The sequence below is a fragment of the Etheostoma spectabile genome, chromosome 16, assembly GCF_008692095.1.
Source record: "Etheostoma spectabile isolate EspeVRDwgs_2016 chromosome 16, UIUC_Espe_1.0, whole genome shotgun sequence".
NCBI classification, from domain to species: domain Eukaryota; kingdom Metazoa; phylum Chordata; class Actinopteri; order Perciformes; family Percidae; genus Etheostoma; species Etheostoma spectabile.
Genome location: NC_045748.1, coordinates 12655329 through 12669761, shown reverse-complemented (window position 1 = coordinate 12669761; position 14433 = coordinate 12655329). Strand labels below are relative to the sequence as shown.

Here is a 14433-nt window from a genome sequence, read left to right as displayed (position 1 = left end):
GTGTGTGTGTGTGTGTGTGTGTGTGCCAAAACAAAAGACCCTCTCATGTCTCTCAGCAGTAAAAAGATGAGTAGGATTCTGGCTTCTGCAGCTTGCTACCTTTGGCTTCAAACAGCGTTGGTTCTGTTTACTGGAGCTGGAGTGTGCAGGCATATTTAAGCCTTTATCTTGACTGAGAATGACACTAACATAACATGTATATGTTCTCAGTGAGAACAGAAGAGGTTTGTCTGTTGGCTGACTTGCTGATTGGATAATAATAAAGATGAGGACTGTGAGCAGCAGGTGTACTGTATACTGAATAATGCACTCACCTGCAGACTGTAGAGTAACTGGGTCAGACTTTGGACACTTTGAGCAACCTGTTAAAAAGACAACATCACACACAACATGCAGGTTACCATGCAGCGTTTTGATTCGGAGGGTTTTAAATATCCCATTTTTCGAAATAACATTTTGCATCTACTCACAGAGAAGTCTACATTTTTTCCTCCCTTGTTATGCTAATGGTCAGTCAAGCTGTAAAGCTGCATTCATGCAACATTAGCGCCCCCTTGAGGCTGCATGGTGTCCTATCACACTGTTTAGGGTCAAATTAACAGCAATGAATAATAAAATGATTCTTTCCTATTGGAGTCATTTACCTCACAGGACACAAAAAGCTGCAAATGGTAGCAAAACTGTTGCATAGTAATTGTAATAAGTCTCCCATATGCATTTTTAATGGCAAATTACCTTTGGGAACTAAATGGACTTCTTCCTTTATTATGAGGTTATCAATGATTCAACACATTAAGACTGAAATGGTATTCCAATAGACTGTACTGAATTATTAAAGCAACTGTTGGCAATCTTGAGCCACACAGCTGTGAAGGACTGAGAAGCAGTGAGGTTCAGATGCAGGCTGTAAGAGACTATAATGACCCATAATACCTCTGCAATACCGCTGTACCTCCACCATCACAACCACAGTTAGGGAAAACAATACATCATATTTCTCCATCAATATTTAACGCCTCTCAAATCTAAAAATCTTAATTTATACCACAGGGTTTTACAAGAAAAGCTATGAGCTACATACATTTAATATAGCAGAAACGGCGCTGTACCTTGAAGTCGATGTCATTCGTGTTTGTTTTTTGCAAGAGAGGTGGGGACTGAAGCTCAAGGGCCTCTGAGAGCCAGTCTGAGGGGGGCTCTACAAGCGCAGCAGGGCTGACAGGAAACACAGAGTCGGTGTCCGAGTCCGGGCTGGGGCTCGATGGAAAACAGGCCTTGGATGACAGCGTCGCTTTCAGGTTCTTGGCTGGGAATCAAGAACAACAACAATAAGTGTAAAACTAAGAGTTCTGCTGAATCAATTAAAACTGTTAAATATCAGACTGAGAGTTCTGTTGGATGAACATACAGGTAATACCATATTTTGTGACTCAAGGGGTTCCAATAAAAAAAATGATGGAGGCAATGTAGTTATAACATGTTTTATATTGTATGGGCTTTGCCCTTTATTTCTTTTCATGCTGGCATGTGATTGCAGAAGAGATAACAACAAATAACCTACCTCTGGTCCAAATCCCAGATACATTTATACCACCGAATGAATATCTCTTTAAACTCCTTTTATTTTTTTTTAACAGTCAATGAAATAAACTGTATGGAGAAACTGACCTTTAGCATAAGATAACTACCCACACAATATATAAAATACTGGAGAAAACTATATGTAAATATATACTGATAACATGTATCCTTGAATGTGTTATTAAAATACCCAGTTCCTTTTACAGTGGTATTGTGATACCCATGCCAAGTAAATCATCAAGCTAGAAAACATCAATAAATTCTTTATTAAAATGGAAATATGTTTTGCATTATCTTTTAATTATTTACTACAATTAACTTTAACCCCCAATATTTTGTTTTCATAAGCAGCACATAAACATTTTAGGAATGGCTTATATAAACTATAGCTGCTCCTGTGGATACGCAAGTGAGGAATGAATGAATAGTAATACACAGTTGTACTAGTAGAAAATATGACATCCTGCTGTTATTTACTATGCAGCCAAAAACCTGTAGTATGGTATCAAGGCTTTATCAGTCCTTGGTGATATCTGGCCACTTTGCCCTTCTTATTGACAGGATCTGGGTACGTGATTGCCCAGGACTGAGTATCAATCTCGACTGGCATAATGTCTGGTCTAACATTCCAGGAGTATCACGCGATCCAGACCGTCAGCAGATTCACTACAATTTCATTCACAGGACATATCTCACCCCTGTGAAAATGCATCACATGAAAACAATTAACAGCCCTTTATGCACGTTCTGCCACTAAAAACTCAAGGTACAAATCACATGATCTGGGAGTGCTCTCCTGTTGGTCAGTCCTGGAAAAATATTGCATCTAACATGTCTGCCCTGATGAATGATACTGTACTTGTTACTGTCAATCTTTGATTCTGAACGATCTGTTAGCCCTTCAGCTATCTAATACTCAAAAACCTGCTTTTTTTTGCTGGACTTACAGAGGCCAAGAGAATGATTGCAATCTGTTGGAAATGCCATTCACATGGAGCTCCCCGCGGCTCGCATAAATGGAGAAAGGAAAGACTTTGGACCCTTGGCTCAGCATTGCTGAATCCTTGAAGTCCATGCTGTAGACTTGTACTATAGCCTTCTTGCCTCTATCTGTGCGTGTTTTTGGTCCCTTTTGTATTATGCCGGTTTCCCTGTCAATGCTTCTTGTTTGTCTGTGTCTGTTTCTGTACGCAAAGAGAATTAATATTCACTTAAAATGCCCTTATATCCGCTTACAACTACATTAGAGTGGGTTATAAATCATTTACTATTATGTTGCTTTTAAATGCAAAATGAAGGGTTAAAGTAAAGTGTATCTTTTTCTCACTTTCTTGTTCTGTGTTGTGAAAAAACAAGCAGATGTGTACTGTTTGTCTGTGTTTGTTCCTGCAGGGTACAGTTATATGTCAATGTCTCACCCTCTTGCAGAGCCGCAGCCAGCAACACGGTGGCCTGGGGCAGCTCCTCGGGGTGCGGCTGGACGAGCAGGCGCGGTGGGACCAGCGAGCTGTCCATCCTCCCACTCAGAGCAGCGAGCTCTGCGTAGACCTGCAGCTTCTCCTCCAGGCTGGAGCAGATCCGCTGGTCTTGGCTCAGCAGATTCTCTGATACACAAGTTCATCGGGTTCACAGATAAAGTGTTGGGAAATGTTAACTCCAGGGTAAAAAAATATTCAAGACAGCGTAGAAAAAGATAGCAAATAAATGATGCCACAGGTTTCACAAATACCTTGTAACTTATTGATCTTCTGAATACGGGCCTCGGCAGCTCGCTTCTCCTCTTCAGATTCACTTGTGTATTCTTCTTCTTCCTCCGGACAGCTGAGCAGAGAAATCAATAACTGAGGTTTCACAAATGGTGGAATCTGAATGTGTAGTTCTTATTACTCTCCTTTTTCTCAGTTCACACACCATAACAAGACTTATTACACACACACGCACACACACACACACACACACACACACACACACACACACACACACACACACACACACACATATACACACACACACACACACACACCTCTCTACAGCTTCTCTAATGAGCCTCATCCAGGTGTTTCGTTCCTCTTTGGATGATGTGTGGACCTCGTACATTTCGGGCCCGGCGGCTGATGCGCTGATCAAAAACATCCCCCTCTCTTCGTTTGCTACTTCTCGCACTATTAACTTCTGCAGTGCGATGACTGGAGGCTTCTGATCCTGAAGCACATTAAAAATGCTGAATATGTATATATATATTTACTATATATTACTTTTCTTTTTTTTTTACATGATGTGATGATGGCCAAAGATGAAATAGAACAGGTAATAGGGTGTAACAACAGAACACAGAGACACAGCTGAATGCCCTTACAGCTAGGTATTGGTCTCTTTAAATTAATTGTGTGCGTACCACTGTGGCAAACGTAAACTTCTGGTCTTTTTCTTGCAGGAAGATGAGTGCATCTGTGAGAAGGAGGGCCAAGACATCTATGGAAATGAGGATAAGCAGAAAAACACCAGTCACGTCATCAGCCTTGGTCATTTATTCACATGATGCACATGTATGTGCAAAACAATGCAAAATTAACATATCCATTGACAAAACAACAGACGCCCGTGTTACCTTTGAGTCGACCGGTGGCAGTCTTCCACAGAAGCAGGCCCTGGTGTTTGAGCGTTTGTCCCGGCCCCATCATGTCCTGCTTGCGGAACGTATGGCCGTTCTTCAGCTTGGCTGCGCTGCGGTTCTCCATGCGGTTCCACACTTCCTGTAACCTCTGCCGCCGCTCGTATTCGCTGACGCTGAGATCCACGGCTGCTATCACCTCTCGAATCTGAACCAGTGCTTTTGAAAGGTCTGCATGCTCCTCTGTTTCCTCTGAGGAAAAAGAAAACACAAAAACCCAATGAGATATCTTATGTTACTTGTATATTTTCAAACTGAAACATTGTGTTTTGGGCTTTTTTTGACCATATGAGCTTGTACCACCACCAGAGGGCAGTAGATAACTAACCTTGAGTATATTTTAGGATCCTCTCCAAGAGCACTGGATACTTTGTAATCCTTTGGGTTACCAGCAAAATGCACTCTGGGATCTCCCTCCGTCTCACCAAAGAATTATTACCTTGTTGCTTGAAAAGAAAATAGCATCAAGAGTTATCAGAGCTATAAGAGTTATACTACGTCTCCCTGAGCCGAGCAGTGATGCTTTTATTTTGGGATGAAATTACAAGTCAAGTCAACTTTGTTGTCAATTCTGCAATATGTGCCAGCCACACAGAGCAATTGAAAATTTGTGTCTCTTTGACCCACGGTGCAACAAGGAAACGTACAAGTATAATATAAAAGATAAGAAATATATACAAATAAAGATAAAAAAGAAAAGTAATATGTACAACTAAGATAAAGAAAGATAAGTAATATATACAATACAGTAATACATTCGAAATAAACACTTGCTCTGGGAAGGTTAAGTACCTTAATAAAGTTCTGAAATCTCTTGTTATGCTGCTGGAGCTCTTTGAAAAAGCTGACCGCTTCGTTGTGGCGACTGCAGAACTCTCCATACACCTGCTTAATTTTCTCGCTATTCTCATCTGAAAACTGCAGAGAAATACAAACACACCTAGTGATTCACACACACTCATTGGTTTCCATGTATTACACCAAAGAGAAAGGTAGCCCCTTAAAAAACAGCCAACCTCTTGGAGCAAGACGTCCCCTATTCGCTGGATGAGGTAGTTGCTGTGTCCCTGGGGCTGGGCGGAGCTGTGTCGCCGCTCTTTCATGGCGGCAAAGAAGGCGTGGTGGAAGAGGAGCAGCTGGTCCAGACAGGGGAAGACCCGCTCCACCGCTTCTGGATCTAGCTGCACTTCCTCCCTCATGCCTCGCCGGAAAACCTCGGCCATGATGTGTAGCGTCTGTAGGTGGTGAAGCTCGGTCTGCATCAGCTCTGGAGTTCAACAAAGACATTCAATACAAAAAATACACACAGCGCTAGACAACAATTACACACATATAGTATATTAACAGCCATGGCAAACATGTTTCATGATATCCTTGGATCCAGGTCTTAATTGGCAGCAAACTGATTTTGGTTTAGCAACAGGATAGGCTGATGTAAAAAAGGAGCCTAAGCCTGTTGCATCTAAAGGAAGGGACTCTAAATTGCCTGCTAGAAGGCAAAAGCTGGTATTCATAATTTACAACTTGCATGGAGTCAGAAGAGATGCTGTGAGCAAGTCTGAGCATGTTCTTTTTATGGATCGTTAGAAAGGAATGTGCAACAGGTTGACCAATGATCTTAGCACAAACTTTGAGTAGATTGTATAGTTTAGTAATCCAGGCTGTGCTGCAATGTGGCATGGCACTATGAATCGAGTTCTAAAAGTCAAAAGAGTGTGTATTATATCGTGCCAGAAATCTGTTACCCAATTAAATAAAACAATTGTGGGCGATTACAGCAATTTTATATATGAAACACGGACATATTTCAGTGATTTTCTTTTACAACTCTGACATCTGCTTACCATAGATAACATCCTGCCTCTTGACAGCTCGTTTGTCCTGCTTCTTGCAGAACTTGTGCTCCACAGTAAGACTCCACGACTCAGCCTCGTAATCCACAGCATCGGCCGAGATGTCACTGTGGATGCACGCGTCCACGCAGTCTATGAAGAGAGAAAGAGGTACACAATTTTCATATAACTATATGGCTATATTTGAAGCAGCCCATTTGTTTTTAACATTTTCCTGTTCTGTAACTTACATTACCCAGAGCAGTCATGTGTTTCTCAAACTTGTTTTTCAATATATTTGCTGTTTTAAGCCTGACCCCTAAAGAGGTCCAATACCGCGCCGGCAATTTTTTCTTAAACAAAATCATTTAAATGCTACATCTCAAATGTTTAGAATCAATTACTTATTTCATTCATTATTATGGTATAATTATTTTATTTTAGAAATTATGCATGACATATTTTTAAATTAGCATTTTTGCAAAAAAAGTCACATTTCCTGTCCAAGGCCACCCTAGGGGTAAACGCACCCCCATTTGAGAATTACTGACCTAGAGTCAGCAGCTCATTTGCATTTTGTTCTTCTGTTTCTTACTGGAAGATTTTCCAACACTCTAAAGTATCCTATTTGGCATCTTCTCACAGCAGGAAACACAACAACATGCACAGTTGCACCCTTGTGCTTTTGAATTTCCATTTCCGTGTTCTTGCTCGTCTTTTTGTATTCGGTTTTCATGTGAACCCTGGCTGCAAAACAAATTTCCCCAAATGGGACAATAAAGATAACTGTAACCTTGGAGGTTTGAAAGCATGAGGACAATTATTTTATGTACGCTAACTAGGGCTGTCAAAATGAATGCGTCATTAACAAGTGAGTCTATATCGACGTTGTTTAATTTCCGGGATTGTTTAGGTGCCGCTGGAAATTCCGCCGGATGTCCCTCATTCTGGCCAGATGTCTCTCACCTTTCTTTGGGTTGGCATTTTAAACTCCGGTGGGTTTCTGAGGACTATGGTTAACTGCTCCTCAGATCTCTGCAGGGTAAATCCAGACAGCTAGCTAGACTATCCGTCCAATCTGAGTTTTCTGTTGCACGACTAAAACAATCTTTGAACGTACAAAACAAGCTCCTTCCCGAGGCTATTTTGCAGCGGCACCGTTGCTCCACCCAGCGCCGTCCAAGAGGATTGTGATTGGTTTAAAGAAATGCTTATAAACCAGAGCACTTTTTTTCCCATCCTGGAATGCTGTGTGTAGAAGCCAGACCCTCCACTAAACAGCGCTGCTCTCTCCCCCTCTGTCCTCTTAAGCAGCACCACCGTGTGGGCAGTCAGTAGGGGGGTAGGGGGTATAATACATCCATGAATGGGAGTGGATGGCTAGCAGAAACAAAGCTTCTTGAGCAGAAATAGATGAATAAAAGGGTCTTTTGAATGGCAAGTTGAGATTCAAAGCCCCTCCAGATGGTTCTCACCACAAGACTAGTAAGTAATGAGCATGTAATGTCAATGGGAATGGAGTTACCAGCAGATTAGACAAGTCTGAATTACCACATGAGCATTAAAAACTATCCCTTTTAAAAGTACATTTAGAACAGATGCAAAAAATGTGTGATTAATTCTGAGGTAACTAGGACACTCATGCAATTAATTGCGGATAAACATTTCAATCGATTGAGAGCCCTAATGGTAACCCATCTGCACTTGTTTTTTAGGTATTATTTTGTTTTCCAGACCTTCTCCGAAGGATGAGTCAGTGGAAGTTGAGGAGAATGGAGTCGGCAGGAGCTCCTCTGATCGGCTAGTCACCTTCCCGACATCAGACTCTTTCAGTGAACTCTCACTGAAGTGACTGTTACACAAAGAAAAAAAATGTGGGTAAGACTACCAATTTTACCTACACAATTTGACCAATCTTCCCAAATAATTTTCTGCAATTCATAAAGTCTAGGAGCTTTATAACCTGTCACTGTTTGGGAAAGATCCAGAGAGTAGGCATAGGTGGGTCGCCGTGTCTTTCATGACAGGTAGAGAGGTAGAGATGGGGACAACACACTGAGGAGGACTGTCTCTCACTGTGAAATCTGTGGGCAGAGAAAACAGGATGTTATCCCCCAGAATGAAATGGTGCAGACAGGAAATTGTACGGACAACATAGTGAAGAGCTTGACACCTAAACTTCTGGTGACTTAGACAGCAAAATTGCTGGTGACTATTAACCCTTATTTTTTAAACTCACTCTGTGGGAGGGATGCTGTCCTGTTTTTCACCGTGGTAACGGCATACTTATCCTGAAGTTTCTAAGTGATACAAATGACAGAGGGTGGTTACAGCATTTAGACAACTGACACAAAGACAGACTCCATTAGAGATGAGTAGTTCAAACCATTTTTTAATTCCAATATTTCAAAACAATACTCACCTTCAAACATGGGGGGACAGATTCCTTACAGCCCTTATGGACAATAGTAGTGCAACCTGGGGGGAGGGGATATATATATATATATATACACACACACACACACACACACACACACACACACACACACACACACAAATATTGAATTTAGTATATTAGTTATATAATGTGTGCAACAATAAACTTCATTTACAGCATTACTAATAATTAGTATGTTTGGTTATCATTAAATTGTTTATTAACAGTAAAATAACAATTAACTAAAGATGAATTAACTTTTCATTTACCATCTGTTAATGATGGTTATTATAAAGTGTTACTGTGGGTTTTTTTTTGTGCAAAAATCCTTAGAATTAAGCTTTTACTTACTGGAGCAATGCAGCAGGTCTTTTCCAGATGCGGGTTTCTCACACACCACGCACACGGTGGGGCCCAAACAGGACCCGGTGTTGAACCGATGTCCATTCAGCTGCCCATCCTTGGCCTCTCTGTCCTTCCCCTTTGCCTTGGAAAACCATGACGGAGACATAAGCGTAAACATGGCTACGCAGACAGAGACGAAAAAGTGACAGCTACAGCTAAGAACTCTGAGCAAGTTCAGGCCTCAATTCATATCTCGCTAAACCAGTGTCTGTTTCTATTTGCAGAGTAAACTCTCCCACATGGAAGCTGACATTTGAGCCTGGCAGAAATCTCCGCCTTTTTCCCAAACCATAGGAATGTCCACGAGAAGGAAATGGCGTGTAGCATAAACAACAGACGCAGGTCGGGGACGGCTTCCAGTCTCCGTGCTTACTCAACAACTGGGGATTAATCATTAAAAGGAAAGAGGCTGGACACAATGTTTGGTCTGTCACTCTGACCTTCAGTTATTCCCAAAAACATTTCCTGGTTGTGTCTCCCAGAGAGTCACATATTCCATACCAGAGTCTAGAACTGGCATACTTAACCTTCACAAAGATTGGTTTTTTTAAATGTGAAATACCCTTAATACTTCTACGCGGATAAATACTAACATTGAATTAACCAGTGTTACATACACACCTGCAGCTAAGGAGCATTGGACAATAATTGTATTTTTAAACAATTAAACAAAGATGAGAGTCAAATGTTGCATGTAAAGCTGGCTTGAATGTGCAGTTTAAGTTGTGTTCCCCGTATTCTATAATCTTTGTTTCTGATGTGTGTGACAGCAGAGCCGTGGACTGCTTGGGGTTACCTTCGTCTTGTTGCGCGTACTGGACATCCTGTTCTTGAGGAAACTGAAGGTGCGAATGACTTTGTACTTCTCCGATTCCACCTTTGCTGGGATGTTGTATTTGTCCAACTCCTCCTCTTCAATTCTGAGAAAAAAATTAAAACAATGTCAAGTCCAATTTGTTCTATAACTTACAACACTAAAGAAACGTCCGTGTGTTAGTTGGCAAAGTCACACCATCCTGATTTTCCTCTTGCTGAGTCTACAGGACAACACAAGTAGCATGGTGGGTTAGTGTAGGTGCAGGCAGAGAGTCCATATGAGAGACTATAGTGCTGTTTATTCCTATATGCATACAGTACACACACATGAAACTGGTTCATGACTAGGGATGTTGTTAGTTTAAACTGAACCTTCCTGCCATGCATCTGATATTTCACAGCATGTGGTTTCTGGTGAAATAAATGTTTGAGAAAGCAATTTAAATAAATATGACAAAAAGAATTTGTTAGTTACTTAAATGTGGCAACAAATTAGTGTTTATTCTCTGCAACTCTGTGCTGTAAAAATAAATAATTAGTAGAACTGTTAGACGCTGGACACATGCAAAACAACAATGAGAGACTTTTGGTGGATATTAAAAGACAATAACAACTTAATTATTGTCCTGCTGAAAGGGAGAGTAGAGGAGAGGCAAAGTGTTGAGGTTGAGGTGAGGAAACAAAGAGGAGAGGAAACAAGGAAAGGATGGGGAAAAGGAGAGGAGAGGAAACATAGAGGGGAGATGCAACAGGATGAGAGGAGACGAGGTGGTGGTTTGTTGTCCATTGGTGCGTACATGCTACAGTATAAGTCTTGGTTAGGGTTAGTTTGTCTAAGCCGGACGGTTAAGGATGCTAGAACAGTCCAACGGGGGTCAACCCCCGCCTCTCACATACTCTTTGAGGAACTCAGACAGTGTGAGATGTTGGAGGGACTCCGCCAGCTCCATGCTGTCCTCATCATCAGCAGACTGGGCTCGCTTACGGAACCTAATCTCCCTGTAAAGAACAGCGCACAAACACGAATACACACACTGATGTTTACGGATGAGAAGCCACGGTGTAGAGCTGGGCCATGTGGAGGAACTCAAATATCACAATATATTTTTGTCCAAATACATCAAACGTCAATATTGAAGCGATACTGTAGGGTTGACTGTTGGTGCTTTCACAAAATTTAAACACAATGAGAGTTTCGATAAATAATCACCAACAATGTGGATACAATCACTTAGTGGGTAAATCCAATTCATAATCATCTGTATATTCATCTGCATATATATACTCCCCATCTGTAAATAAAAGAAGTGTTTAAAAGTGTAGTTGTTACCGTTTTTTTTTTTTTAATTACTTGTTATTCTTACTTTTTTCTATTTCCTATTTTAATCGTTGTGTATATTTCTTACTTATTTATATTTAATGTGGAATTTTTGTTATATGTTGTGCTGCATTGAGCTGCTGTGACAAGTGAATTTCCCCAATGTGGGACCAATAAAGTCTATCTCTTATTGCAAAGGCAAATGATAAAACAGCTAGTAAGTATGGTCAAATTACATGACTTTACTGTAATGCAACCTTTAAAAACAGACTTGAGTCATATCACAACATCCAAAATGTAAGACAATATCTAGCCTCATATATCTATGTCAATATAATATCAATACATTGCCCAGCACTATCTCAAAGGCCAAGGAGACATGCTAAAATTAAAGATCCAAATCTGGATTTTACAGCTTTTTACACTATCTTTAGCCCTGATTATCGTCTTCCATTAGGTGACGCTGCTGCGGTAGCAGTTCGGTAAGGATACAATTTTTTTATATGTATGTATGTATGTATATATATATATATATATATAAAGTGTCAGAGGAAATATCTTTTGGCATCAGTGAAAAAGGGTGAGTAAAACAGAAAGAGGAAAAAGCAGTTCTTTCTTTTAATCAGTGCCCCCCCATAGAACTGACAGAGACCATATAAAGCAGCGCCGTCACTTTTTGTTATTAATTTATACTATATTCTACACTCTTTTAAATCATAAACTATAATCTGCCTGTGCATTGTATAATACCAGCAGCCAGTCATATCTGAGGTAAGATGACACTGTTAGCCATTTACTGTATGAAAAGCACAAAAACAGGGCTGGAAGTAGATCAGGGACACTGATATCTGTACGTCATTGCCTCTGTTGCCACTAGAAACAGAAACATACAGGATCAAACACCAGCACTGCTTCCCAAGGACAAAAAAGCTTTCTAAAATATGGCAGCAAACTTCACAGAGTGCCTGTTGTCACGGAGCAACTTTATCGTCACGGTTATCCAAATATGTTGCTCCCGGCGCTGGAGGATTACATATTTGTTGAAAGGTACTGTCATTTTAATTGAGAGAAAAAGCCCCAATGAGTTAAGTCAATGGGAGAGGACAGAAGGACAGAGAAAGACTGAAACTCACGAGACAGAATAAAGGTAATCTGGAATACAATGTTATCCAAAATAAGACCTAATAAGACAATTCGCAAAACAAGCAATTCAAAGTAAAGCATAAATACCTGTTTTCATGTAACTGCTCGGATATACTGGATGCTCTTTGCTCTGTGAACATAAACGATGAGGAGAAGTTGTTGAACTTATTGTTCAAGAACCTTACAACACATTTAAAATTGACAGCCCCCCCCCCCACGATAACGCCAGGCGGCAGAACAAAAGACAGGGAGAACATATTTAGGAAGCTTCCTTATTAACTTCACACTGTTACAGAGTGAATATTTGATAATGCCTGTCAGGTTTCATTTACATGCCAGAGCAGCCGTTCATATTTAAGCACCTGAATAAAAACCACATATGCAAAGTAGCTGATGATCCGCAGTATGCGTAACCCAGACAGAACAAAACATATGAAAGCTGTAGCGCAGACAGACACAAAGTGCTGACCCCTCAGAGACACCTCGTATCTCTCACAAAGCAGTCAGCTGTCTTTTCATTTCATCACAGCCATTCGGATTACAACAAGGATGCATCATGATTAGGAAAGACAAACACACAGACAAACACATGCCAAGGTTATCACAGTTTCATGATTCTAATCAACTTTTTTTTTTTAACTCAAATTGTTGTTTCAATCCCCCTTACTTATCTAACTTGTTTTCCCTTGTAGTTCAGTTTCCAGGGTTTTGTATGCTTCAGCATGAGCCAGTAAATATTTACAGATTTTTACATTTGAGGAGAAGAATGAAATAATTGTTTGTTGGAAAGCATCTGGCAGGATGACAGGATTAAAACTAAACTTCAGAATCATGTTTCTGTTAAGGCAGTTATATTTGAACCAGTTTTAGTTCACATATACTGTCATTGTTTTTAAAAGATGCAAAATTACTTTTTGGACACTGAGAAGCATTGGAAAGAGACATGCTATTCACAATACAACTGTAAGTTAATATGGTGAGGCTGGCAGTTGTTTTTTGCTTAGTCACACATTCAGCAGTTACAGACAAACATTATTATTCATTGGAGTCATATTTCCTGCCACATGAAAAATGTAAATATTCACTCTCATTTTAGCTCTATTTTGGTCTGCAGCTAGACTGAGTAAACGCCGCCCACTTTGTTGGCGATTTGATTTCGCCCTGCAACTCGGTCTGGAAACCTGCACGTTTAATTCTCCTGCTTCAGTTCATAACTTTGCGGGAACCAATCACAAACTGGCTTATCTACTTGGCACGCTATTGGCGGGTTTAACATGACAACGATAGAGAAGCAACCAATCAGCTTCTTGTTTACATTCAACATAGCGACAGCCAGTGAAGCGCAGCAACCCGTCGCTGCTACATCACCCAGATCGTTGGTCTGATTGGTTGAAGGACTATCCAATTGCGTACAGAGTCATTTGAACTATGCCCATTGGTCACGCCTCTTGTGTACAAAAAATACAGAGCAGACTCCTCTGACCAATGCTCAATCTCAAATCTATTGAGCTTGGCTTGGTCCGGTGATAGCCAGACTAGTCTGCACCACTTCTTAAAGAAAAACTGGCATTTTTGCTGCTAAATGCTCCACTATGTTCACTAGCTGGTTGCTGCCTTTGTCTGTCTGCTGGTGCTGGGCAGCTAGCATACATTTGGTTTCTCAGAGCTTTTCCATTAAAAATCTGCCTGTTTTAAATGAGTTAAAACATGCTACAAATCTCTGTAGAGCAGAGGGGAACTGCAGCGTCAGGTATTTTTGTCTTTGAAACAAGTCAAATATTTTAATCAGTGTACAGTAATAACCAGAGATGTTTCAGTACCAATACCAGTATCAAAAAAGCCTCCGATACTGCCTAAAAATGCTGGTATCGGTATCTGCAAGTACTGGAGTATATGGACCGATCCAATGCCACGTAAAATAGGAAATCTACCTTAAAGTAGTTTATGTTTTTCCGTTATGACTGACTGTCAAACTAGATAATAAATGAAAGTTTTTCGGCGTTTATTATTTGTGTTTTTTCATGTTTCACAAAGTGGTTAACAGCAATGACAGCAATCATATCACATCCATGCAGGGATAGTGGTATACAGCTGTTAAAACATAAACATGATAAAATATATGCATTTTTTTTCAATACACTGGTATTGGATTGGTACTCAGTATTGGCCAATACACAAGTTCAGGTATCATAATCAGGAGGGAAAAATGGAATCAGAACATCTCTAGTAA

The 14433-nt window shown here is 40.4% G+C and overlaps 1 protein-coding gene across 5 annotated transcripts in view; it reads right to left on the bottom strand.

The window, feature by feature from the left end:
• Positions 1-14433, bottom strand: part of arhgef28a (Rho guanine nucleotide exchange factor (GEF) 28a) — a 48885-nt gene that overhangs the window by 9260 nt on the left and 25192 nt on the right. For 2 of the 5 annotated variants that reach the window (XM_032539635.1, XM_032539637.1), the window contains 19 exons: positions 12291-12333; positions 10640-10741; positions 9723-9846; positions 8873-9008; positions 8507-8562; positions 8324-8384; positions 8048-8168; positions 7821-7936; positions 6097-6237; positions 5269-5519; positions 5045-5170; positions 4581-4698; positions 4190-4444; positions 3977-4053; positions 3605-3783; positions 3311-3402; positions 3000-3185; positions 1110-1306; positions 315-362 (listed from right to left, as the gene is read on the bottom strand). In XM_032539635.1, the coding sequence (XP_032395526.1) occupies positions 315-362; positions 1110-1306; positions 3000-3185; positions 3311-3402; positions 3605-3783; positions 3977-4053; positions 4190-4444; positions 4581-4698; positions 5045-5170; positions 5269-5519; positions 6097-6237; positions 7821-7936; positions 8048-8168; positions 8324-8384; positions 8507-8562; positions 8873-9008; positions 9723-9846; positions 10640-10741; positions 12291-12333 (2429 nt within the window). The remainder of the gene's footprint in view (positions 1-314; positions 363-1109; positions 1307-2999; positions 3186-3310; positions 3403-3604; positions 3784-3976; positions 4054-4189; positions 4445-4580; positions 4699-5044; positions 5171-5268; positions 5520-6096; positions 6238-7820; positions 7937-8047; positions 8169-8323; positions 8385-8506; positions 8563-8872; positions 9009-9722; positions 9847-10639; positions 10742-12290; positions 12334-14433) is intronic. The other 3 variants (XM_032539638.1, XM_032539639.1, XM_032539636.1) reach the window with 2 other exon arrangements.